The sequence below is a fragment of the Gekko japonicus genome, unplaced genomic scaffold (genome assembly GCF_001447785.1).
Source record: "Gekko japonicus isolate JY-2015 unplaced genomic scaffold, Gekko_japonicus_V1.1 scaffold1369, whole genome shotgun sequence".
NCBI classification, from domain to species: domain Eukaryota; kingdom Metazoa; phylum Chordata; class Lepidosauria; order Squamata; family Gekkonidae; genus Gekko; species Gekko japonicus.
The window spans coordinates 226181-253336 of record NW_015161439.1 but is presented as its reverse complement, the minus strand read 5'-3'; the positions used below and the strand labels follow the sequence as shown (position 1 = coordinate 253336).

The window sequence follows — 27156 nt, the reverse complement described above, 5'->3', positions numbered from 1 at the left end:
GGCAAGGGAAGCTCTGTCATCTGGGGCAAGTGACGCTGGGGCAAGTGAGCAGAGGTCCATCAGTGGCTATTAGCCACAAGGTATAGATAGGGACTCTGGGGCAAGTGATGCTCTGTCATCTTGGTGCTTTGGGGGGTCAACAGTGGGATGGCTTCTAATGTCCTGGCCCCACTGGTGGACCTCCTGATGGCACTGGTATTTCTGGCCACTGTGTGACACAGAGTGTTGGACTGGATGGGCCTTTGGCCTGATCCAACATTGGCATCTCTTATGTTCTTAAAGTTGTCACTCTGGTGGGGTTTGTCAAGCGGCAGGGAGAAGACGGCCAGGAGCCAAAGTGAGCTAACCCGGTCCAAATTAAAATGCCAAATTTTCCCACAAATTGCTCCACAGATCAGGAAAACTGCTAAACCCAAATAAATAAGCCTGTCACCACAGGGAATGCAAAGAACTGTTCTCCCAAGGGGCACAAACTTTGGAGAACTAAATCTACAGTGCTGGAAACGCCCTATTACTGAGCATGAAACGGCAAGACGTGGCCAATTCTGAGGGATTCCTACCCTAAGTCTTTGAGAGATTCCCATGCTATTTCTACACTCCAAGTCAACCCGAATTAACCCAAGATGGGGAAAGTTGAAGGAAGAACCACATGTCATCCCCTGCATTCTAAAGAACATCATGGCTGTTTACACAGACTCATGGGCTGGCATGTGCAGCTGAATGACACGGGCCCAAGAGCTGAAAAGGGGAAAATATTCCAACTCTGATAGTTGCTGCTATAGTGTCACACATACAGAACCACACATACACTCACACTACTCTGGCAAAAGTTTCTCTGGGGACCTCTCCCTAGTCACAACACTCAGAGGTGCAGGGTGTTGCCTGTGTGATCCGCCATTAATCTGTTACCCAAAGAGGCAGTCTTCTAAATAGTTGGGGGAATTCGCTCTAAGGAGACAGACCAAGGGGGGAAACTGGGATTCTCCACCTACGTTTACAGCGATTTTTCCCTTAAGAGAACTCTCGAAATAAACCAGGCAGACGTTCAACCAGAAAAGTTTTTTTATTAAAAAAAAGAATACAACAAATGCACACAATTAACACACGTACAAGAGCTAACCAGAAGAAACACAGGGAGAAGTGGGAGAAGCGATTTCAGGGAGGGCGATAATTACCGCTTTCAAAGAAAGAGGTCTGTGAAAGCAACTAGATGAGCAGCGGAACAACCAGCGTTTTGTGGAGAGAAGAAGAAACCCAATAAGGTGGGGCTGTGCAAGAGGATCCAAATCACACACACACTGCACCAGTGTCTGGGTGCTCTTGATATAGAGGCACCCTGGGGCAAGCTGACATATTTGCCCGAAAAACAATAACTTGATGGGCTTTCCTGAGGTGGACAACGATTTGGAAGAGGCCTGATAACCCTACAAGTACCAGATGGGAAAGCTAATGGGTTTGGTGAATAGAATTAAAAGTTGATTAAGTGGTGCTTAATTAGGGTAAGTGGGTGCAGAAGAATTAAGGTTGGACTTGATGGGATTAGTCTAAGGGTGAGTCAGTAGGTTTTGGGAGAGCCCACTGTCCCACCGTTATGGATCTCTCTGGGTTGTGGAGGGGACAGTAGACAGTCAGCCGCTCTCATTTACACTTCCAAAATACTTGCCCACAGGGGTCATTTCGTAGAAAAAGAGGCACAGGAGCTCATTAGCATAACTTATTTGCATATGCCACACCCCCTGACATCACTGGACATGTGTCAGAAGGGAACACCCACCGCTCAGGCTCCACTGGACTGTTTTGGATTGCTAGCTATCGGGGGGGGGGGGGCAGGCCGGCTCTGTCCACCGAGAGGGTGGGGGACGTGCAGATCTGTCCTCACAGAGGAGGGAGAACTTGTACCTGAATAAAACCTGGTCTTAAAAGTGCCACTGGACTGTTTTGGACCGGGGGGGGGCGGGGGGGGGCTCTGCAACTTACCTGGCTACTTCTTGCTCTGACTGAGGGCTGCTGGGAGCAGGGGGTGGGGCCTGTTGCATGTGCCCACCCCCTGGGTTCTTTACTGCCGGAGCTCCGCTCCTGCACGCTCCTGCAGGAAATGACCCCTTCTTGCCCAGGCTTGTTTCTGACTGGCATCCATTTTGTTTCATTTTGAGCCAGACAGTGTCCTGTATGTATGATTTCTGGGGTGATATATTAAGAAAGGTGTTTCTGCCTCTCTAAGCTATCAATTGCCCCTCTGTGAGAGGAGGGGTCTGACTGCTAACAACCCAATCTAAGCATTTGGCTAGGAATTCCATTTTATAGACTTCTCAGTGTCATGGCTGACTTGAGGGAAAAGAAACTGATCAACAAAATTATAAAATGCTCTACAAATCCAAGAACAACAAAAAACAATCTTGAGATACAAAGCACCTACAAAACAATGTGTATGTAAAGGCTAACAAAATAATGTGCTATAAAAATTACATTTTTTGGGGGGGGGGTCAGTATATTTTGTGTTTGTGTGTGTCCGGAAGTCATGGTTGACTTCTGGCAACCCCGAGTGGGGCTTGAGTGTTTCAGGGAGATGGCTTGCTATTCCCTGCCTCTGCCTCCCAGCCCTGGTATTCCTTGGAGGTCTCCCATCCAAGTGCTTGCCGGGGTTGGCCCTGCTTAGCTTCCGAGATCTGACAAGATCAGGCTTGCCTGGGCTATCCAGGTCAGGGCCTAAAGAAATCACACTGTTTTCAACAGGGCTTTTTTTGTAGAAAAAGCCCAGCAGGAACTCATTAGCATAATAGGCCACACCCAACAGCAGAAACTCATTAGCATATTAGGCCACACCCATGACAGCACAGCTCATTAGCATATTAGGCCACACCCCGTGCCTTCCCTTGGCTTGTCCGGGCGCTCCGCGGCTGCGGGGAGCCCGGGCAAGCTGGCCCCCTGGCCCCCCTGGCCCCCCCGCCTCGGAGTCGCCGGTGGGTCACTCACCAGGCCTTCCCTCTGTAGCCTTACGCGTAGAGGTTTTGGCTGTAGTGGCCGTGGCCAACTCTGAAGCCAGCCAGAACTCCGTTCCTGTGCGTTCCTGCTCAAAAATAGCCCTGGTTTTCAAAGCTTACAGTTTAAACGACGTCAACTGCACTATACTGAACCGTATTTTAAAAGGCAACATTAAGGCTTTCTTATCCAGCTACTGGTTCTTACCCAGTGTCTTCCATTAAGGCCAAAGTGATTCGGGAGAACACCCTGTTCTGAGTGTGGGATCCAGTCATGGCTTCATTCTGTAAGTTAGCGCCACCAATTAACAGGTCAATAAGGCCAATCGCTTTTCTGAACTCAAAGTATTCTAAAGACTGCCTCTGTGCAAAGCTATTCATTTCACATGGATAACGTTTGCGCTTAAAAAGACCTGTTCCCACTAAAATTATGCACTGTTCAGGAAGGGACTGTGGAACTTTACATAATTCTGTATCACCTAGACCAGTGGTGGTGAACTCAGAGCCCGCTCTGTGGGCACGCGTGCCATCGCCCCAGCCAGGCCCAGACCTTAATTAAAGTATCGAATTATCTGCCAAATAATTTTAAGTAAATGAAAGCATTTGGGATTGCTTTCCTTACTTTGTTTGGATCATTTTAAGTTAATGTATGAGTTGTTTTTTCTAAAGTAAAACCTCAGGATTCAGGTTAAATTGCCGTGTTGGCACTTTGCAATAAATAAGTGGGTTTTGGGTCGCAGTTTGGGCACTCGGTCCCTAAAAGGTTCACCATCACTGACCTAGACTATCACAGGTTTTTTTTAATACCGTCAAGCTTTAGATAAGAACATCAGATAGAGACTGAACACAGTGGGGAAAAAGAAACTTCTTCAGTAACACATCCTTGGATATTTTATTTCTAGCCTAGCCTAACATTACGGAAATGCTGTCAAGTTAAGACAGAAAAGCAAAATATTTGTTGCTGCTGTATGTTCATCCCCCCCCCTCCCCAGCATAAACTAGAAACATATGAACACAGGGAGCGACCTTATGGTATGCTGAAGGATAAAGCTTCTCCATACACACACTGGGATAGTTTAGACGCCCGAGTCTGATAGTCCTCACAGGTAAAAGTTAATGTGGCAGGGCATCTTTTGACAAAGAATGGGTTTAATCTAATTTATGTACCTGCTGCCTGAGCACAATGCCACTTTACACTGAATTAGACCACTGGTCCAGCAAAGTCGGTATTGCTGTCTTAAATGGAGATGCTGGGAACTGGACCTGTGATCCTCTGCATACAAAGTCGATGCTCTACCACTGAACCATTACCCCTCCTAAAGCATCAGAATTATGGTGACCTAACAGCGCCCCCATCAGAATGATCTCTACTAACCTCCAGCAATCGTTTCTCCCAATGATTGAGCTCAGTGCCCATGCCGCCTTGATTTTCAAGTTCCATTCCCTCTAGAATGGGGCAGTCAAAATGTTTTCGGGCTTCTTCCTTCGGAAAGAAATGTCAGAGGAAAAATCTCAAAATAAAGAACATTTGAAAAACCAGAGTAAAGAGTCTTCCTCACACAGATCAAGTTTACATTAAAACCAGGACTGCCTTCATCCAGCAAAATCTCCCAGCATGCAAGAGAAGTCAATATTACGTCCACTGCACTCAGGATGTTACCAAAATTAATCCACCACAGGTCTCATATATATATTCACCATACAGAATTCTACCCTGAAGCATTATGCAGTTAATTGACTCCTTAGCAGGGCTCTTTTTGTAGAAAAAGCCCAGCAGGAACTCATTAGCATAATAGGCCACACCCAACACCAGAGACTCATTAGCATATTAGGCCACACCCCTGCCAGCACAGATTATTAGCACATTAGGACGCACCCCAGGAACTCCTTTGCATGTTAGGCCACACACCCCTAATGTAGCCAATCCTAATGAGTTCCTGCTGTTGGGTGTGGCCTATTATGCTAATGAGTTCCTGCTGGGCGTGGCCAACTTGGGAGCCAGCCGGAACTCCGTTCCTGTGCGTTCCTGCCCAAAAATAGCCCTGCTCCTTAGGAATGATTAAACTATCTTTATGCTGTCCTTAATTATTATTATTAAATTAACTAGATTACCCTAATGTAGCTATTCCACATTATTTGGATTATCTCAACCACCAGCAGTTTATCTGAAACAGATACTAAGTAACACCCATTTCTCAAAATGTTATGACAGCTTTCCCTAGTGCGGTATGAACAGATGTTTGAACACATGTTATCTGAGGAATATAGCTAAATTTGTGTGAAAAAGCCAAGTTATACTTACAACTACTTTAGGAGTTATCAGAAGAAATATATTATGACGTAGAATCTTATTGCCCCGTACATCCCATAATCTTACGGCATTACGCACAACTTTATTGCTCCACTGATACAAGCCAAGGCTATAAAGAAGAGAGATTTAGCCGTCAAGCAGGTTCAAATAAAAAATCTGACAGCTGGGATATCCAACCTGCAAGGATTATGATTTTTTTTAAAGATATGACTTTTATAAAGACTGTGTTGTTCATAATACCCTAGCGCACTAAGCACACTGAAGAAGCATCAGCAAAGAAAACAAGTAACCTGAGCCATGCGGTATTAAAATTGTGTTAGAAGAAATATTTGCAAATATCCCCACATCAAGAAAGCTTACACGGATTTCAATACATACCTTTCATTGAAGGCTGGTACTCCCTCTGCATATCTGGCAGTCAAAGGATTTCCATCATTATCATGATAAAAAGCAAACAGACCAGCAGAAAAACCCTTTAAGACAAGCCAAAATACACACGTATTACGATGCCTAATATCAAAGTGTGTGCGTTTACACAGAAGCAACAAAATGCAGAAATATGGGAGACTACTTTAAAAGCAAAGTATACATAGGTGACCTGGCCTCTACATGTAACATGGACACTTACACACGTTTCAAATATCACTAATAGTTTAAAATGATGCTTCAAGTATCAGTTCTTACCAATGCATGAATAATTTCATGTTTTACTGTAGACAGCATCCCAACAAACTCCTGTGGCTGGGTTGAAATCATATTTGGACAGAGATTGGCATACCCTGCAATTGGTCTAGGAAATGACAAAAAACCCGCATCATGTTGGTACACTCAGTTCTCACAGTGTTTAGATTTGTGCTTAAGTAAAGACATTTACACAAAAAACAGGGTTGTACTTACCTGTAACCAGGGTTCCCTCTAAGCTGAGTTAGTGTGAGCTAGTTCACAGTTTTTTAGCCTCTGGCTCACACATTTTTGTCTTAGCTCAGGAAGGAGGGCTCCAGAGCAAACTAATTTATGCAGCAGCCAACTCTCCTGCTCACAACTTTAATGCCAATAGCTCACAAAGTAGAATTTTTGCTCACAGGGCTCCATAGCTTAGAGGGAACATTGCCTGTAACTGTTGTTCCTTGAGGTCTTCTATTCAGACACACATTGGGGCTGTGCCAGTGCAGGCCGGTTGTGTAACATTTTTCTAGTAAAAGCTCTTAGAGCAGTGATGGCGAACCTTTTAGAGACCGAGTGCCCAAACTGCGACCCAAAACCCACTTGTTGTTCGCAAAGTGCCAACACGGCAATTTAACCTGAATACTGTTTTACTTTAGAAAAAACAACTCATACAGTAACTTAAGATGACCCAAACAAAGTAAGGAAAGCAATCCCAAATGCTTTCATTGACTTAAAATTATTTGGCAGAGAATTTCACACTTTAATGACAATCTAGGCCTGGCTGGGGCGATGGCACGCGTGCCTACAGAGAGGGCTCTGAGTGCCGCCTCTGGCACCCGTGCCATAGGTTCGCCACCACTGTCCTAGAGGGAGTGCCCCCTTCCCCTTCCGAGGGCCAACGTGTGTGGGTTTTCCTGCCCAAGGCATCATGTGCTCTGGCAGCAGGCGCCCCCTTCCCCCAGTTCCTGCAAAGGCTGCCGCGACCTCCCACATGCCAGAAAGAATCATGTGAGAGCTCAAGGTGGGGCAGGAGGGAGGGAATGTGTGCCTGCACGGAAGATATTGATGAACAACAGCTACAGGGTAAGTGCACCCCTGTTTCCATCTTCCATCTTCGGTGCAGCCCCACATTGGGACCGTTAGCAAGCTACTTACTGGGGGGGGGGGGGTGAAGCTCACTAAAACACTGAGCTTGAAGGACTGCTTTCCCCACCTCTGCATCCCTTTTGCTTGCAGGCCCAGGGCATAATACTTCACAAATGCATCCTCCGCAGATCGGGTTGCAGCCTTGCAGATTTCTACTTCTGTGGAATGCAGCCAAGGAGCAGAGTGTGCAGTCACTTTGAGAGGTCGCCCCACCCCCTCACAGCAACTACCCACTGGGACAAGGCAGCCTTCTCCAGCGGCACACAAGAACTGCCCTTTCCCTATCCCTGCGGAATAACTTGGTCCCGTCAACATAGTATAGAAGAGCCCGCCTAACATCTAGTGCATGTAGGGCTTCCTCAGACCCAGGAGATGGGAAGAAAACCAGTAGGACAATCTCCGATGCCAGGTGGAATCTGGAAACGACCTCAGGGAGGAAGTCCAAGCTAGGATGAAGTGCCACCCTCTCACTGGAAAACTTCAAAAGGAAGGATCTAACCTGAGGGCCGCCAGCTCACTCACCCTCCTGGCAGAGATGACGGCCACCTTTCTCGAGAGCAATGCTATTTTTGGGCAGGAATGTTTTAGGAATGCACAGGAACAGAGTTCTGGCTGGCTCCCAAGTTGGCCACACTCAGCTGGAACTCATTAGCATAACAGGCCCCACCCAACAGCAGAAACTCATTAGGATTGGCTACATTAGGGGTGTGTGGCCTACAAGCAAAAGATGGGTGTGGCTGAATAACCACACTTCTGGTAAAATATGGGTGTGGCCTAATGTGCTAATGAGCTGTGCTGTCAGGGGTGTGGCCCAATATGCTAATGAGCACCTGCTGTTGGGTGTGGCCTATTATGCTATGAGTTCCTGCTGGGCTTTTTCTACAAAAAGAGCCCTGCGAGTCGAGAGCAATGCTAAGGGACCCGTGGCCAGGGGTTCAAAGGGTGGTTTCATCAGCCTGGCCAGAACCAGTGGCAAAGACTACCGAGTGACAGTGTGCAGGATGGGAGGGAAAGTATTTGACAGACTTTTAAGAAAATGCTGGGCCAACCTGTTAGAGAAAAGGGAGCCGCTGTTTACCCCCTCATGAAACGCCGAGATGGCCACAAGGTCATTAACCGAGGAAGAGGCTAACTTTTCTTGAGGCAAGGAAAGCAAATACTCCAGAACGGAAGGCAGTGGGCAGACAAAGGGGAATAATCCCCTAGACGATGCCCAAACTACAAAACAAGCGAGCTCCGAGTCCGTTATGCAGAACAGCTCTGAAAACTAGATCTGCTGAGGCCAAAAGGGAGCTGTAAGAATACAGTGATATCCTTCTGTGATTAGTTTCCCCAAACTCTGCTCAGAAGGGGGGTGATGCGTAAATCAGAGCTTCAGCTGGGAGGTCTGAAAAGCATCTCCCAGCGAGGATGGATCACTGCCCGCTAAAGAGCCTACTTTGATTCTGCAGTGGCAAACGGATGCACAGGTGTTGGACTCCTTGTTGAGATATATGAACTCGATGGACCACTCATAGTTGGTCTAATATGCCCTGCTCAGGACATCTACCTCCGCATTTAGGCCTCCCACTATGTGAATCCCCCAAGAGATGCCCCGGTGTTCGTACTGCTATCACTTCCAAGCAGAGTCTCCATGACCCTGTACCACCCTGCTTGTTGAAATAATACATTGTGGAGGTGTTGCCTGTTTGAATCAGAACCCTTCTGCCCCAAGGGTATCTGTGAAGGAGGTAAGGGGAAATCTAACTGCACAGAGCGCTAAAACGGTGATATGGAGGCCTCTGCTGACAGGGGACCACCGCCCCTGCACTGAAAAACCTTCACAGTGGGCACCCCAACCTGACAAGGAGGCATCTGTTGTAAGGGTGACCTGGGGAACCCAGAAACCAAACCGAACCCCTGTAAAAAGATTGATCTCCTCTAACCACGAAAGGAGAGATTTTTAGAACCACACTAGGGATTGAGAAGCAGAGCCCAGGGGCATGCCTAGTAAGGTCATATTTCTTAATGAACCCAACTTGCAACCCATGCATGCGAAGTCTGGCCAAAGGGATAACAGCAGTGGCCAATGCCATCAGGCCCAGTAGCCTCTGATTAGATCTCACTGACCGCCACCTCTTTCTCCGGAAACCTTGGATCATGGACTCCAGGTTCCTGGCCCTATCCACAGGTAAGAAAGCTCTTTCTCTAACAGCATTCGGGGAAGCACCGATAAATTGTACCTGCTGGGAGGGCTCCAAATGGGATTTCTCCCAATTCACCCAGCTGGGTGCAGGTGGAAAGAACTAATCTAACATGATCCCTCAGGAGGTCCCTACTGAGAGCTACAATAAGCCAATCATCCAACTATGGGAAGACAGTACAACCCATTGTGCACAGGTAGGCTATTAGCACAGCCACACATTTGGTAAAAAACCCCTAGCACGGCAGCAAGGCCAAACGGGAAAGCAGTGCATTGGAACGCCCCAGGACCCTGCCTGAATTATAGATATTTCCTGTGTGCAGGATGAGTGGCCAGGTGAAAGTAAGCATCCTTCAGGTCTAGGACCGCAAACTATGAATTAGGAGAAAGGAACTCAATAACTGAAGACAGAGAGACCATTCTAAACTTTGAAACTTCCAAGAGCTTATTTAATTCTCTCAGATAAAGGATGCATCTACACGGTCCATCCTTCTCGTCAACAAGGAAGAACCTCGAATGGAAACCCTGTAACTAGACCACCTGGGACACAACATACAGTCTGTGAGCTGGATCCGGCCCCTGCAAGGCTCGTATCCGGCCCATGAGCAACTAGCTCTCTGCTGCTTCCTGTTCCTGCTTCCTTTTCCCTGCATTGCAGCTCCTTTTGCCCAGTCTCTCCTATTTACTGTTTCGCAGAGCAGAGAAAGAAAGCCAAGCCTCCCTTCCCTTGATTGGCTGAGGGTTTGTCCCCCTCCTCTGGGGAGGGAGGGGGAAGAAAAGAGCCAGGGAGTCCTGTGGCAGTTTCAAGAAAACCAGCAACATTTTATTCCAGGTATAAGTTTTTGTGTGCCTGCACACTTCTTCTTTGAGAGAGAGCGCATGAGAGACAGTCAGTCCCATGGGACTTGGAGAGATCCCTCTTTCCAGTTCTAACAGATAGGGGAGAAGAATCCTAACAGCACAGCTTGCATTCCTTATTAGTGGAAGGGAGCAAGAGCACCTTATCGCCTAAGAAAATTGGTGGCAGTGAATGAACTTTCATGAGTCACTGTTCATTTCTTCAGATACAGCTAGAAAGTGAGACCACCTGTCCTTATATCTTGGGAGAGTGAAGTGATTTCAGACACCAAATCACAGCATTGGTAATGAGAGAAGAAACCTAGGTCTCAGTTCAGTCCAGGAGGATGCATTGTCTTGAGTTGCAAATCAGCAGTCTCTCTTTCTAGTCTCCCTTTGAAATTCCTTAGTAAGAGAACTGGTACTCTTAGGTCAGCAACTGAATGTCCTGGAAGGCTGAAATGTCCCCCCACTGGTTTTTTAATGTTGTGGTTTCTAATAGCAGCAGAAAGAGTAAAAGTCCAGTAGTATCTTAAAGACTAACAAAATTTGTTAGACTAACAAAAGACTAACAAAAAAATCTACCAGTACCAAACTTAGACCTAGGTTTCCTGTCTCATTACCAATGCTGATATCTCCACGCCTACTCCTCCTCTGCATATCACACCCAATCTAATCAAGCCTGCTATTGCCATTTAGCATCTGAAACCATCTTTATAAAGTTTATATCTCCAGTAACTCATGTTACACTTTATGGCATGCATGGCCCGGCCTGACTAAGTCAGATCTGGCCCGCGTAACAAATGAATTTAACACCTCTGATCTAACCTGTAACCCTTTAAAACTATAGCTAAAGCCCAAGCATCTGCGCCTATGGAATACCAAGCATTAAAGGTGAATATGTGTGAGAGGGTTTGGCTGTACCACCCTCATCAGTGGGTAAGAACGGCATTACCACCTAAGGACCAAAGCTTGAAAGAGATGACATCTGTGAGGCTTTAGCTATAACTTGCACTGGATGAATGATGTTCCTGCTAAACATTAGGAAGAACTTCCTGACAGTTAGGGCAGTTCATCAGTGGAACAGGCTTCCTTAGGAGGTGGTGGGCTCTCCTTCTATGGAGGTTTTTAAGCAGAGGCTACATGGCCATCTGATAGCAATGCAAATTCTGTGAATTCTGTGACCGTGAGAAGAAGGGAAGGAAAGGATGAGCCAGCACCCGGCTCGCGTGGCCCTTTCTTACATATCCAGGGTAATGCCGATTGCCACTTTGGGGTCAAGAAGGAATTTTCCTCCAGGCCAGATTGGCCCAGGGATCTTGGAGGTTTTTTGCCCTCTTCTGGGCATAGACCACCAGGGGTCACTGAGGGAGGAGGTAGTTGTCAATTTCCTGTATTGTGTAATGGGTTGGACTAGATGACCCTTGAGGTCCCTTCCAACTCTACATTTCTAATTCACTTTCATTTGGAGGAAAACATTACCTGTCCATATTTGCTTCCAGTTGGCAGTATGCTGCATATGCGATAATATTTTCTTGGCCACATCTTTCGGTGGTCAGAGCACTGACATATAGTATGAAGTCAGCATCTTGAACCCCTTCTTGGTCTGGTAAACCAGTAGGTCCACAAAGCCATTCATTTTCACGACATACCCTACATTGCTAAAACATAAGATTTAGAAGAGATGCGTCAGTCCTAGCAAGTCTGAAACAGAAACTATTACGGTAGTCGCTTGACTTTTAATGTGGAAATATATTCTTTTTAAAAAAAAATAACATCCTTTTTTAGATGGTTCAGCGTTTAGGACCGAGATCCTATATTAACACCACCGACAGCCAAAATTTAAAAGTTGACATGCGCATGATTTTCTTGATTTCAAAAGATACACCTTTCAGAATCCATCAACTGCTCCTAAAACAGTCCAAAGTGTATGGCTTAGGAGAGAGGTATTTAAACAGGCAATAACATGGTGCATGCCCAATATTCACCTCCCTTTCTTTAGAAAGGCTCTCCTCACAGCTCATATATTAAAGGGTCTTCAAGCTTTGAAAACATCCATTTATCTAGTGAAAGACTTTGAAAATTAGATACCTCAGAAATACATCAGCATTGTGTATCTCATACACACAGACAACATCTGAAGAGACTGCAACATCTGAAGACACCGTCACCTTGAAACGGAAAAAGAGAACCCACCACGGAAAGAACCTTGCTGTTCGGGTGCCTGGTAGGCATTCACCCCTCCCCTTGCACTGTGGCCCTAGTTAGGATGATTTAAATGTCTCTGTAAACCGCTCCGAGCCCTCGGGAAGGAGCGGTATATAAGTTGAAAGCGTAATGTAAGTTGAAAGTGTAATAAGTGAAATGTCGAAACATACTATCCTCGTTCAGCATGCACTAATGTCATCCTAAAAACTCGGCGTCAGAGAGCTGACACAGTGAACTGAACAATCACTGATGCTCATTTCAACTTTCTATTAAGGCAGGTTTTGTCAACTCACCCCAGAAGTTCAAGCAATCTGATGCTACGGACTGGAAAAGTAATAATGATGACTGGACACTGGCTAAGGCTCGCTTGAATGTCACTGAGCTGCCAAGTTTGAAGGCTCTGCACTCTCCTTCTCCATCCTTTTGACTCCTCACTCTCATAAGACACAGAGCTAAGGGTGCCAATACTGTTTCACTACTATAAATGAACAGTTGACTGACTTACCTGCAGGTGCTTTTCAGGAACTATGACCGGACCGCACCTTGTAAACTCTGCACAGGCTCCACGACAGTATCTGTGTGGATCATCTTTCTTCCTTATGTATTGGTTTGTTACACACTGTCTTCAGGCAAATCAGAATGAGAGTTATTTACCAAGGAAATACAGAATCATTCTACACAACACAGAAGGATAAGAAAAATGCTAACGAATATCTCAGCAGTAGAGATGATAAGAGAGGCGCAGGGCCGGTATTCCTGCTACAGCCATCCTTATGACGCTCATGAGAACCATTCCCCCGTCTTCTGGGAGCCCTACTGCTAACCACCACCAATTATTATTGGTAAGTTTATATTTCAGGATAGTGGAATGCTTATACTGGGATGTTTGGAAGACTAATCTGTCAGTGAACTGCAATATTAGAGACAGATTTTTTAAAAAACCATTATGAACCACTAAAGAGCATTTATACCTGCTCAGTAAGATAGTACCAGTAGGCTTCCGAACTTGAAATGTCTTTTCCAAATAAGAAATAGCTTGTGGGAAAAGGTATCTGTGTGGATCATCTTTCTTCCTTATGTATTGGTTTGTTACACACTGTCTTCAGGCAAATCAGAATGAGAGTTATTTACCAAGGAAATACAGAATCATTCTACACAACACAGAAGGATAAGAAAAATGATAACGAATATCTCAGCAGTAGAGATAAGAGAGGCGCTGAGGGGCCGGTATTCCTGCTACAGCCATCCTTATGACGCTTATGAGAACCATTCCCCCGTCTTCTGGGAGCCCTACTGCTAACCACCACCAATTATTATTGGTAAGTTTATATTTCAGGATAGTGGAATGCTTATACTGGGATGTTTGGAAGTCTAATCTGTCAGTGAACTGCAATATTAGAGACAGGTTTTTTTTTTAAAAAAAAAACACATTATGAACCACTAAAGAGCATTTATACCTGCTCAGTAAGATAGTACCAGTAGGCTTCCGAACTTGAAATGTCTTTTCCAAATAAGAAATAGCTTGTGGGAAAAGCTTATGCTGGAAAAAGAAAAAAGGTTTACATCAAGAAAAATTAAGTCATATTCTGAAACAGATAAATCACCATATTTAGGACATTTGCCAAGAACTTTTTACAGCTTTGGACTGTGTGCGTTAAACATGTGTCTGCTTAAAGAGATTTGTGCTACATTACATCATCAGAGCATAAACAGCAATGTGTGAACTCCAAACATCTACACAAAGTTGACCCAAATTAAGATTCTCTCTTAGCGAGGATGCTTAAACTCACTTGAAATGTTCAACACTAACTGCTTACAAACTCCTTTCCCTTCCCCTCCCCACAACAGACACCCTGTGAGGTAGGTGGGGCTGAGAGAACTCTTGACAGAAACTGCTCTTTTTCAAGAACAGCTCTTTTCAGAGCTACGGCTCGCCCAAGGTCATCCAGCCAGGTGCAAGTGGAGGAGTGGGGAATCAAATCCGGTTCTCCCAGATTAGAGTCCGCGCACTTAACCACTACACCAAACTGGCTCTCTCTTCTCTCTTAGCAAGGATGCTTAAACTCACTTGAAATGTTCAACACTAACTTGGGCTAGTGTTAAAAGTGTTTAGCGCTGTGTAGATGCCAACACTGAATGTGGATATAGCTGACAGAAATTTGGCCTCGGGATGTGAAAAGGGGAGACAAGGGGCGGCAAGCTTGCAGCATATTCCCAGTCTATTATATATTTTAAATATAGCTTAGAGCAGGGGTGTCGAACTCATTTGTTATGAGGGCCAGATCTGACATAAATGGGTCCTTTTGCGACCGAGTCAATGTGTGTCATGACATGCAATTCCAGGCAGCAGAGATATAAACTTTATAAAGGATGCAGACAACACAAAAGATTTTTTCTCTCTTAAAATAAAACATGCTTAAAACATTAACACTCTTGCAATATTTTGCTGCTGATGCCCCTGTGCTGCTTGGAGTGCGGAGCAAACCCTTCCCCCAGCCCACCCTCACAGGCATTTTGAGCTTTTGTACATGTTGTTTTATGTGTTGGTCAAGAACATGTAAAGGCATTTGGGGTGTGCCAAAAAAAAGTTGGTAATGTTTTGCTTCGGGTATACCAGACCCGAAAAATATTGGTAAACGCCAAATATCCCCAGTCCAATACCGGTAAAGTATCAGGACAGGGAAATATTCAATATTGCTGAATATATAGTTGGGTCTGATATACCTGACAGGAGGAAAGGGAGGCATGTAAAAATGCCTTCTTTCCCTCTGGAAGGGGTTCAGCTTTCCTTGTCAATTTCACTCCCCACCAGTCAGCTGTTAGGTTTAAGCCATTGAAACCTAACAGCATGGCCAGGGGGAGTGAAACTGACAAGGGAAAGCCTTCTTGCTTTGCCTTCCCTTCTCTAGCTGACACAAGGTATCTGCAGAAGGGAAGGCAGAGAGCCCACGCATGTTTAAATGCCTTTCTTTCCCTCCCCGAACTGGGAGAGGGAAATAAAGGCATTTAAACATGGCTGGGCTCTCTGCCTGTCGTTCTGCAACAGCCCTAAGGCTTTCCTACTGAGAAAGACTGGATCATGAGGGAATGAATACAGTGAAAAAGAAGGGGAGGTAGACCCAGTTGCACCCAAGAGAGCTGCAGAATAAAGAGCCCAACAAAACACACACACACTGTAGCAAGGCACAGGAAAGCTCATAACTTGAATAAAACTTTGTTGGTCTTAAAGGTTTCTCTCTCTCTCTCTCTCTCTCTCTCTCTCTCTCTCTCTCTCTCTCTCTCTCTCTCTCACCCACACACACACACACACAAAGTAGCAAGGCGATGTGAAGGAGGAAGAGGGGGAAGTGAATCCAGTTACACCCAAGACAGCCACAGCAGAATGAGTCCAACAACAACAAAAACCCCATTATTTCTTGGTTCTAGTATTTCTCTGCTTTCCTTTTTAATTGTTGCAGTATGAGTGCCACCAGACATTTTTTTTTAATTTGCAGAGCAGAGCATCCACTGGCCCCAGCACAGCCCCTGCATTTTTCTCTTTCAGCCTGGCCCTTTTGACACAGGTTGGGGAGGAGGAGGTGGGAGGGAAGCACCAAGAGGAATGGACTTTGTACAGGCAGGAAGAGGAAAGTGCCGGAGCTGTGTCGGAGAGAGTGAATGGGCTCAGCTGCTCTGCACATTTAAAAAAAATGTCTGGCACAGGCTGGGCACCAAAAGGTGGGAGAGAAGTTCTGAGAAGGACAGGCTTTGCCTGGGCAGGAAGAGGTAAGTGCAGGAGCCCTGGGCTCAGCTGCCCTGCAAATTTTAAAAAAGTCTGGTGGCACTCATGATGCAACAAGTAAAGAGGAAAACCGAGAATACTAGGACCAAGGAGTAAGGTTTCAACCCCCCCTGTAGCAAAGTGATGGCATGGAGCAGGCAGAGCCAGTTGCACTCAGGACAGCCGCAGCAGAATAAGCCCGCTCCCCCAAACAGACACAGACATACCCCACTGTAGCAAGGTGACGGCACGGAGGAGGCAAGGGGGAGGTGGAGCCGGTTGTACTCAGGACAGCCGCAGAACAAGCCCCCCCCCTCCAAAAAAACAGACACCCACAGGCTCACCTTTCAGGCTCATTGTCCCTGTTGTCCTCTCATTTCTGCTCTCGCTGACCATTCAGGCTGGTGCGCTTCTCCCTTGTGCAACTCCAAACAACGAGGGAGTGGGATTTGTGTGGGAACAGGAAGTGGCTTTTGGCCCCATTCACTTCATTCCAGGAGGGAGAAGTGAGCCCCAAAGCACACGCTGCCCTCAGCAGCTGAAAGGGTGGCTCCCTCCACTTCTCTCCCTCTGGCCACTTCCTCACAGGCCAGATTAAAAGCTCTAGGCAGGCCGGTTCTGGCCTGCGGGTCATACGTTTGACACCCCTGGTTTAGAAATTGCAGAATGTTACATTTACGACAGACCATCGTGTCTCAAAAGAAGATTCTGATGAGGCAGGGAAGCTAGTGCCTTAAATGCTGAAAGACCCACCTGCAACAAGGACCTTATCACATGTATCATTGGACTGCTGCGGTTCATCTAGAACTCCACTCAGCAATACTCAACACACATGCAAGAAGAAAGGTCGACATACCTTTATAAGGTGCCTTTTTTCAGGAAGCAGCCTATGAGAAAAGAAAGCAGTTGTAGACGAGAATGTTTTTATCACCATCCCAATTTTTTAATCACTCCCTTCTTTTATACCAGTAACAATGAAATTACTCTGGACCTCTCCTTAACACCCTGGTCCCTGTCTCTGTGCTGCTTCCCAGGCTACCTGCTAAGATGGGAAGGTAGAAAGAAGGGAACTGCGAGAGGAAAAGTCTGCCTTGCCATTGGTTCATTTCCACTCACAACAAGAATTCTGGAAGACTGCCATTATACTCACTCCTCAACACTTCCATCATATTCAGTCTTAATTCTCAGTTGTCCATCAACGCTTCTCTTCATAATATGATTCTGCTTGAGATAAACTTTGTAGATAACCTGGATAAAGGAAACCGATTTTTAATTTGACAAACTACTTGTGTAGCATTTTTGTTTAGACAGGTGTATGTCTTATTTCCCCATTTAATATGCCGAATTGCCTGCAGCCCTATCCGGTGAATCTTTATTCACAAAAGTCCTATTGAGTTCAATGGGATTTACATCCATGTAAGTGCTATACTACTGCTGCCTGGTTTGAAAGCAAAATCCACACATTTTCATGCAACTTGCCTCCAAGTAAACCTATCAAATTAAATATGTCAGTACCTGTCCTAAGCCTGTATAAGATAAAAGGTAAAGGTTTCCCTTGCTCGAAAGCCAGTCGAATCCAACTCTAGGGGGCGGTGCTCATCTCTGTTTCCAAGCCGAAGAGCCAGCGCTGTCTAAAGACTTTTCTGTGGTCATGTGGCCGGCATGATTAAACACCAAGGCACACGGAATGCTGTTACCTTCCCACCAAAGCGGTACCTATTTACCTACTTGCAATTTCTTGCTTTCAAATTGCTAGGCTGGCAGGAGCTGGGGCCAGAGATGGAAGCTCACTCCGTCACGCAGCACTCGGATCTCGCACTGCCGAACTACAGACCTTCTGGTCTGCCGCTCAATGTCTTAACCTCTGAGCCACTGCAGCCCTAAGCCTGTATACTCAGAAGTAAATCAGAAATGGGACTGCACCTCTTAGGCCTGCTTCTGCCTCCTACTTTAATGTCAGCCTAAAGTCTACATGCATACTAACTGTACACGTGACAACTCAGATCATACCTGTCATGGCTCAGGTGGGGTGTCACCTGACGCTGCCACCACTCTGGTTCCAGGCTCCTCTGAGAAGGCCCAGAGCACCCTCCCAGGCTTTTAGACCTCCCTTTTGGCCAAATAATAGGCGTGAGGACCAGGCAGAGTGAACAATGAAAATAGCTTATTTTATAGGAGGTCAAACAAACAAGGTGCAGAATAATAACAGTAAGTGGGTGAAAAGAAAATAAATCAAATGCCCTAACGCGTCTAAATATATACTGTCCCTAGCTCACTATCTCAAGTGGCCTTAGACTACTCACCCTTTCCTCAGGATGAGGGTTTCTTCCCCACAGCAGCCTCAGTCCCTTCTGGCTCTGTTCCCTGGGAAGAAGAACAGCCTTCCCTCTTGTACCAGTTCCTATATTCCCCAGCCCTCTTCTTCCCTATTGGTCAAAATCGGCACCAAAACTTCCCAAGGCCTTCTGGGGTTTGTAGGCCCAGCCTCCCTTACTGCTAACCAGGCTCCCTGGGCCTAGTAGGCCTCCGGTGGCACAGCCCAGATCATGACAATACCTTATGCAGTTTGTATGCATGTAGGCTCCCTGCTAGCATTAGGGTGAACCCCCACTGGCAGAGCTAGTAGGCATGATCCTTCTCCCCCTCCCAGCCGTGCTTGTCCACACTGTATGCATAATGCTCTTGACAGCTCAGATCTCTATGCCTGTTGCACAACCCTCCATCTGTTTCCTGCTACCCTTGAAAAGTTAAGTAGACAGATGGATGGACGACAGAAGAAATTGTTTGTTTACAAGGTTTCTACTCCTGAGTGTCTCATTCATGATGAACTAAATACGCAACTAAACATATCAAGAGCCTCAGGTGCTCAACACACTATTAAAGCTGAGACAGACGCCTCCTACTCGTTCATAAAATAATTAAAATAATTTTGCAACCTATTCACACATTTGGGATCAGAGAAGACAGGACTCAAACGGACTAGATGAAGGTTACATGTCTGGTCCATTCCATAATATGCTAATTGCAGGTTGAGACATACATCACCACCACCCCACACAGGGAAGCATGGCAAGCAAATAACACTGGTGTAAGAGAATTCAATAACAATAATGCCTATTATTTGTACTCGTGTATCATAAGAACATAAGAGACGCCAATGTTGGATCAGGCCAAAGGCCCACCCAGTCCAACACTCTGTGTCACACAGTGGCCAGAAATACCAGTGCCATCAGGAGGTCCACCAGTGGGGCCAGGACATTAGAAGCCCTCCCACTGTTGACCCCCGCCCCCAAGCACCAAGATGACAGAGCATCACTTGCCCCAGAGCCCCTATCTATACTTTGTGGCTAATAGCCACTGATGGACCTCTGCTCCATATGCTTATCTAATTCCCTTTTGAAGCCGCCCATGCCTGTACTGTTGGTTTTTTTGTGGTATCTCTCTCTTCCATAAAATTGATGTTAACATTTCTGCAGTCATGCTATATACAAAGTACATGGCAGTAAAATAATGCACTTTTCAAGGAGTCCCTCAATGTGGAACAGGAGAATATGGATGGACAGGAGACTAAAGCCTGGTCTACATGCACAGCAGGGGCCAGTGGCAGAATCCTGAGGTGACAGAATGGTCCACTCAGCCCATGGAGGAGGGGTCACGTTCTTAGTGCTCCACCGTGTAAAAACTCACTGCAAGTAAAACATTTGTACTAGAGAACTAGCATTTTAGTTGTGGTGAGTTTTTACATGGGAGAAGGGTTCTAGTGCAGCCCTTTACATTCTGTGCCTGTTTCCCCTACTTACGGGGAATTCATATAGGGGAACTTTGACAAAAGTGATCCCTCACCTGTAATCTGAATTGGCACACACCAATGCTACCTCTGAGTCGTGGAGTCTTGCGAGCAAAAATTCTACTTTGTGAGTTACTGGCACTAAAGTGGTGAGCGGGCGATTTGGCTACTGCATCAATTAGTTCGCTCTGGAGCCCTCTTCCTGAGCTAAGACGAAAACGTGTGAGCCGGAGGCTAAAAAACTGTGAGCTAGCTCACACTAACTCAGCTTAGAGGGAACACTGGCACACACCATCCTCCAACCTCATAAACCACCTTATTCTGCTGCATGGGTAGACCAGGCCACAGAGGCATAAGAACATAAGAAGAGCCCTGCTAGATCAGAGTAGTGCTCCATCTAAGTCCAGTATCTTGTCTAACACAGGGGCCGACCAGTTCCTCTGGAGGTCCAGCAACAGGGCATAGAGGCTGAGGCCTTCCCCTGCCTTCTGCCACTCAGATCCAGAGGCCGACTGCCTGTGGATGTAGAGCTTCCCTTTAGTCACCATGGCTATTTTATTTATTTATTTGATTTTTACCCCATCCTCCCCGCCAAGGCAGGCTCAGGGCGGCTTACCGCAGAACCAATAGGTAAGCAAAATACAAATATGAATATAAAACACACAGGTTATTAAAAACTAGCAGGCACTAATACACTTACACTCCACGAATCTGTCTAATCCCCCTTTAAAGCCATTTATGCCTGTCAACATCACTACATCCTCTGGCAGTGAATTCACATTTTAATCACTCTCTTGTGTAAAGTGGTATTTCCTTCCGGCCGTCCTGAACCTACTGCCCACCAGTTTCATTGCATGCCCCTTGAGTTCTAGTGTTTTGGGAGAGGGAGAAAAATTTCTCTTTTTCAACTCTCTCTACCCCATGCATCATTTTATAAACCTCTACCATGTCCCTCTTAGTTTCTTTTCTAAACTGAAATGTCCCAGACTCTTCAGCCTTTCCTCATAGGGGAAGGTGCTCCAACCTCCTAGTCCCCTTGGTTGCCCTCTTCTGTACTTTTGCCAGCTCTGCAATACCCTTTTTGAGATATGGTGACCAGAACTGCAAATGAAGCCACACCATAGATCTATATAGGGGCATTATATCAGCCGTTTTATGTTCAATCCCTTTCCTTATAATTCCTAACATAAAGTTTGCCTTTTTCACTGCTGCAGCACACTGGGTTGACACTTTCATTGAGCTATCTATTACAACCCCAAGATATTTTCCCCTCTCCGCCTCCAGCAAGTTCAGACCCCATTAGCCTATACTTGCAGTTGGGATTTTTTTGTCCCCATGTGTATCACTTTACACTTGCCAACATTGAACTTTTTGCCACACTGCCGCCCACTCACCCAGTTTGTGGAGAACCTCCTGGAGCTCTTCACAGCCAGCCTTGGTTTTCACCATCCTGAATAATTTTTTTGTCATCTGCAAACTTGGCCACTACACTACTTACCCCTAGTTCCAAATCGTTTATGAATAAATTCAATAGTAAGGTAAAGGTAAAGGTTCCCATGCTCGAAAGCCAGTCGAATCCGACTCTAGGGTTGCGGTGCTCATCTCCGTTTCAAAGCCGAAGAGCCAGCGCTATCCGAAGACATCTCCGTGGTCATGTGGCCGGCACGACTAAACACCAAGGCGCACAAAATGCTGTTACCTTCCCACCGAAGTGGTACCTATTTATCTACTTGCAATTTCTTGCTTTCGAACTGCTAGGTTGGCAGGAGCTGGAACTAGAGATGGGAGCTCACTCCGTCATGCGGCACACTCGGGTCTCGAACTGCTGAACTACCGACCTTCCACAGCCTGCAGTTCAGCGTCTTAACCACTTGAGCCACCGCAGCTCCCTAAATTCAATAGTACCGGCCCCAATACTGATCCTTGTGAGACCTCACTGCTAGCTTACTTCCATTATGAGAACTGCCCATTTATTCCTACTCCTTTCTTCCTGTCATTTAACCACTTTTTTTTCATTCATAAGAGAACCTGTCCTCTTATCCTATGACTGCTAAATTTCTTAATAAGTCTTTGGTGAGGTTCCTCGTCAAAAGCCTTTTGAAAGTTCAAGTATATAATATCTACCAGGTCACCGTTATCTACATTCTTGTCTACATGCTTGCCTACTTTCTCAGAAAACTCCAAAAGGTTGGTGAGGCAGGACTTCCCTTTACAGAGGCCATGCTGATTTTCCCTCAGCAGACTTTGTCCCTCTATGTGCCCAATAATTCTATATTTGATTATGGTTTTTACTACTTTGCCTGGGACAGACATTAGGCTGACTGTCCTGTAATTTTCAGGTTCTGTTCTGGATCCTTTTTAAAAATCAGTGTAGTATTTCTGACGCAGGTCTTCCTTCAGTCATTGTGATTCCTTCGGGCCTGGGCCAAGCGCACGTCCGCGCGTGCTCGCTGTCGGCTTCTGTCTGATAGGCTCCAGCCTGCTGCGTCACCCCGCCTCCGTGCTTGCCGGCCCCGCCTTCACTCGCTCGCTTGACTTGCCAGCCGCCATGTTCTCCGCCGTCGCCACCGCCACTCCACTGCTCATGCCGCCACCACGCCACAAATACGGGCCAACGCTGCTCCTAGCTAATACTGATTTTAGTGGGTATGTTGTGAATTAATTAACTGTTCATAACCTCAGTTTTATGGATTTATAATGTTTGGACTGTATCTTATTTTATACAATTTTTATGTTTTATTGTGTTCTTCACTGTCTGTGGTTTGTAATGGCCTATGGCTAAATACAACAAAACCTTCTCTCACTTAACAAGTGTAGTATTTCTTACTCTCCAGTCTTCTACCACAGTGGCTAAATTTGGTGATAAGTTGGTCCAGTAACCCATATAGAGAACCTATCTCACAAATGAAATTGTGTCATTTGAACTATATTGTTTTTAGTAGGTTTTAATGTTATTTAATGGAGTATTATTATGTTTGTTTTTGATGTAAGCCACCCTGAGCCCTGAGTTGAATTTAATAAATAAATAAATTTGAGTTTCCCAAGAACTCTTGGGTGTATACCATCAGGACCTGGGGACTTATCGGTTTTTAATTTCCCCAACAGGTCTAGAACTTAATCTCTCATCACCTCAATTCTTCAGACTCTCTTCCTGAAAGCAGTGGTTGCGGCACAAGTTCATGCCCCACACTTTCCACAGTGAACACAGAAGCAAAACATTCACTGAGTTTCTCTGCCATCTCCCCATCTTCCTTTAGCAATCTCTTTATTCCTTTGCCAACCAAAGGCCCAACTGCTTCTCTGGCTGGTTTCCTGCTCCAGATATGTTTAAAGAAATGTTGACTGTTTGTCTTGATACTTTTAGCAAAAAAAGTAAAGGTAAAGGTTCCCTTGCTCGAAAGCCAGTCGAGTCCGACTCTAGGGTTGCGGTGCTCATCTCCATTTCAAAGCCAAAGAGCCAGCGCTGTCCGAAGACGTTTCCGTGGTCATGTGGCCGGCATGACTAAACACCAAGGCGCACGGAACGCTGTTACCTTCCCACCAAAGTGGTACCTATTTATCTACTTGCAATTTCTTGCTTTCAAACTGCTAGGTTGGCAGGAGCTGGAACTAGAGATGGGAGCATTCCATTTCTGCACACTTAATTATTGACTTACATTTCTTTTGCTAGAGCATGTGGTCCCTTCTCCATCTCAAAAGCAGCCCACTTTTAAGTAACCCATGTGGCCCAGTATTTCCACCCATATCACGTCTGTTGCAGAGTTAATTCCCCTGATGTTGATTCTATGCCCTTTCTGATGTGCAGTGCAACACCTCCCCCAGCCTGTCCCTCCTTATCCTGCCTATAGAACCTATACCCAGGGATGACTGTATCCCACAGATTTCCCCCATCCCACCAGGTTTTGAGACACCCTACTACACTAAATTTATCATTGAGGCTAAATTTATCATTGAGGTACCAAGCACTCTAGCTCCCCCATCCTGACTCAGAGACATCTAGCACTGGCATATAGGCACTTTATAAAATGTTTCCGCCTCCAGCAACCCTCACCTCCTTTGGCCCCTTTCTCACCGCACTTTTTTTTCACCATCCTATGGCCTGTAAGGCCCCTTCCAGCTCTGTGAGTCCCAGCTTCTGTCCTGTTGGCCAGCTGATATGATGGTTATACAGTTAAAGCCATCATCCTAAGCATACCAGTGTTGAAATCCCAAAATCAATAGACCTTTACTTTCAAGGAAATGTGGTCAGGCTGTGTAACTACACTACACTCCTACATTCCCTTGGAAGAATACAGAGAGATGTACATTTGCAGCAGCAGCCTCAGCACCCCATGGCGGCAGAGAGGTTTTTCCCCAGGCTTTTAAAAAATCATCAATTATTAGAAAAAAATCATCAATTTTAGATCAGTACAGCTCAAATAGGCTCTTTTGCATTTCCTACTTCCTTAAAAAAAAAGTCCTTAGCCCTTTTTGTGGAAATATAACCTTCCTGAAAAGGGCTAGAGAGTTACTTTTAAAACATTGTACTGTAATGGTCTAGGAAGAGCCTTTAAAAAAAAAAAAAAAAAGTAATCCGGTGGCACATCAGGGGAATGGAAGCTGTGTCACGTAAAATAGCACCAATGCGCATGAAACTTTCAAAAACTCAGAACCTCCCCATCCACATGGCCTGCAAAGATGCTGTGACTGTGATATTTCCAAAAAGAACAGCACAGTTTAATATCCCAGGTCCTTTACACGTGTGAAACTGCAGCACAACAGCTTCATTTCTCTCTGTTGTTGCCCAAACTAAGTCCTGGAGTGCCAGTCTAAAACATTGGTATGGATTAAAAGAACAGAGTTATCACAAACACCACACCCAGAAATAAGTACCAGCCAAAGTTCAATATTCTGTCCACTATACCACATTGGCTTTCCACCAGCAGTGAGACTGAACCGCCACATTGTAAGTAAAAAAGGTAAAGGTGAAGGTTCCCTTGCTCGAAAGCCAGTCAAGTCCGACTCTAGGGTTGCGGTGCTCATCTCCGTTTCAAAGCCAAAGAGCCAGCACTGTCCGAAGACGTTTCTGTGGCCATGTGGCTGGCATGACTAAACACCAAGGCGCACGGAACACTGTTACCTTCCAACTGAAGTGGTACCTTTTTATCTACTTGCAATGTCTTGCTTTCGAGCTGCTAGGTTGGCAGGAGCTGGAACTAGAGACGGGAGCTCACTCCGTCATGCGGCAACCCGGGTCTCGAACTGCTGAACTACCGACCTTCCACAGCCTGCAGTCCAGCGTCTTAACCACTTGAGCCACCGCAGCTCCACATTGTAAGTAACCTACACTAAAACACACACAAAGAGTACTCTGGCATCCACATTTCTATTGGCAGAATGAGCTCCACGAGTATAATTTTAACCTGAAAACCCCACTTTCAGTTTCTCAGTCCCCTCTGAGTTTCCTAACGGTGAGCAGAACAGGACGAAATGGAATGATCGCCATAAACGCAGTCATTCCAGAGGGACCCTCAACTTTACAAAGGGGTTTAGAGAAAACGAACACAGACCCCAGTCTACTTGTCCAGAAATACTGCTCATGTATATTATTCCATTAAGTTCCTTGATATATGTAAATATATACATATAGATATACACATATACATACATACATACATATACATATATAAAAATAAAGGTAAAGGTTCCCTTGCTCGAAAGCCAATCGAATCCGACTCTAGGGTTGCGGTGCTCATCTCTGTTTCCAAGCCGAAGAGCCAGCGCTGTCCAAAGACGTTTCCGTGGTCATGTGGCCGGCATGACTAAACCCCAAGGCGCAGGGAACGCTGTTCCCTTCCCACCGAAGTGGCCCCTATTTATCTACTTGCAATTTCTTGCTTTCGAACTGCTGGGTTGGCAGGAGATCTATATATGTTCCCTCTAAGCTGTGGAGTCTTGTGAGCAAAAATCCTACTTTGTGAGCTATGGGCATTAAAGTTGTGAGCGAGCCATTAGGTTGCTGCATAGATTAGTTTGCTTTGAGGCCCTCCTTCCTGAGCTAAGGCAAAAATCTGTGAGCCGGAGGCTAAAAAACTGTGAGCTAGCTCACACAAACTCAGCTTAGAGGGAACACTGTATATATGATGGATTTTAGTGAGCAAATAAGGACGACTAGCAGGGTATTGCCAGAAGGAAAACACGACGGGCGCCTTAACCACCCCGGCGCTCCTTAAGGCTCTACCCATTTCCTTCTCCCCTCGTCACCGGCTCACCCGGTTTCACCCCGGGAATCCTCACTCACCTCCTCGGCGCTGGGCACGCGGTGGTGGCAGGAAGCGGATCCAGGGCCAGGGCTGCTCCCCAGCAGAAGCCACACAGCCACGGCGGTGGGGAAAACAGACGCCGGCCGGGGATGCCCGCGGACCCCCGACTCCACCGACATCTTGACAGCCTTCTTCGTTACCCCCGCGTAACCAGGGTCTCTGAGAGGAACCAGGCGTCCGCCTCGCCTCCCGACCAATAAGAACGCACGTAGCTGGTAAGCAAAACCCTATTGGGTATCTCTCACCGAGCAAGGGGATTGGCGGCTGGCGGCTGGGACCGAATGCTGCCGAAGCGACTTGGCGACTCATGACGTCATGGCAGTCCTGCGAGTAGCCAATTGGACGGGGCGGAGGAATAGTTGCTGCAGAGCGATTCGAGAACGCTGGACGAAGTGGGGGAAAGCAAGGGGGAGAGGATGAAGTTAGCGGTAACTACTGCAGGCACGGAGTAAGGTCTGCGAGAGGAGTGCGTGCTTGCCTTTTTACTAATTATGTCTTAAATCATAAATTACTGGAGTTCACTCTTCATTGGGTGGGATATTAATCTACAAAACAAAACGAGGAAGAAATAAATTGTTTCTAGGTATGACTGAAGCGCTGAAGCCAGTGTTGTCAGCAATCTGGAGGGGGGGAAATGCCTTGTCCGTTTCACAGACGATTAATGGGATGTTATTTACCAGCTGATGTTTGTCAGAAAACAAAAGGTTGAGCCAATAAAAAAATAAAGTACGACTGTTTATTACACAATGTACAGAATGTTAGTTTTACAAAAACAAACTAAGCTCTTTGCCCAGCCTGTAAGTATTGTATTTGCGGGCATCATGGACAATTGCGTTTTTGTATTTGATTTGCTCTGAGTTGTAATGTTTTGTGCCTGTATTTTCAAAATGCATATAGATTGTGGTATGCACAGGTCCGGCCCCAGCTTATTTTGCACCCTAGGCGAGGATCCCTTCTGGCGCCCCCCCCCCCCCTGCGG

General features: G+C 46.0%; 1 protein-coding gene across 1 annotated transcript in view; it reads right to left on the bottom strand.

Annotated features, from left to right (window-relative positions):
- LMLN (leishmanolysin-like (metallopeptidase M8 family)) overlaps positions 1-26296 on the bottom strand; it is a 45560-nt gene extending 19264 nt beyond the window's left edge. Inside the window, exons 1-11 of the mRNA XM_015429006.1 lie at positions 26156-26296; positions 17239-17336; positions 16945-16975; positions 13786-13868; positions 12834-12951; positions 11603-11781; positions 5974-6079; positions 5668-5762; positions 5281-5398; positions 4354-4461; positions 3187-3263 (exon numbers count right to left, since the gene is read on the bottom strand). Of these exons, the coding sequence (XP_015284492.1) occupies positions 3187-3263; positions 4354-4461; positions 5281-5398; positions 5668-5762; positions 5974-6079; positions 11603-11781; positions 12834-12951; positions 13786-13868; positions 16945-16975; positions 17239-17336; positions 26156-26296 (1154 nt within the window). The remainder of the gene's footprint in view (positions 1-3186; positions 3264-4353; positions 4462-5280; positions 5399-5667; positions 5763-5973; positions 6080-11602; positions 11782-12833; positions 12952-13785; positions 13869-16944; positions 16976-17238; positions 17337-26155) is intronic.
- Positions 26297-27156: the final 860 nt, after the last annotated feature.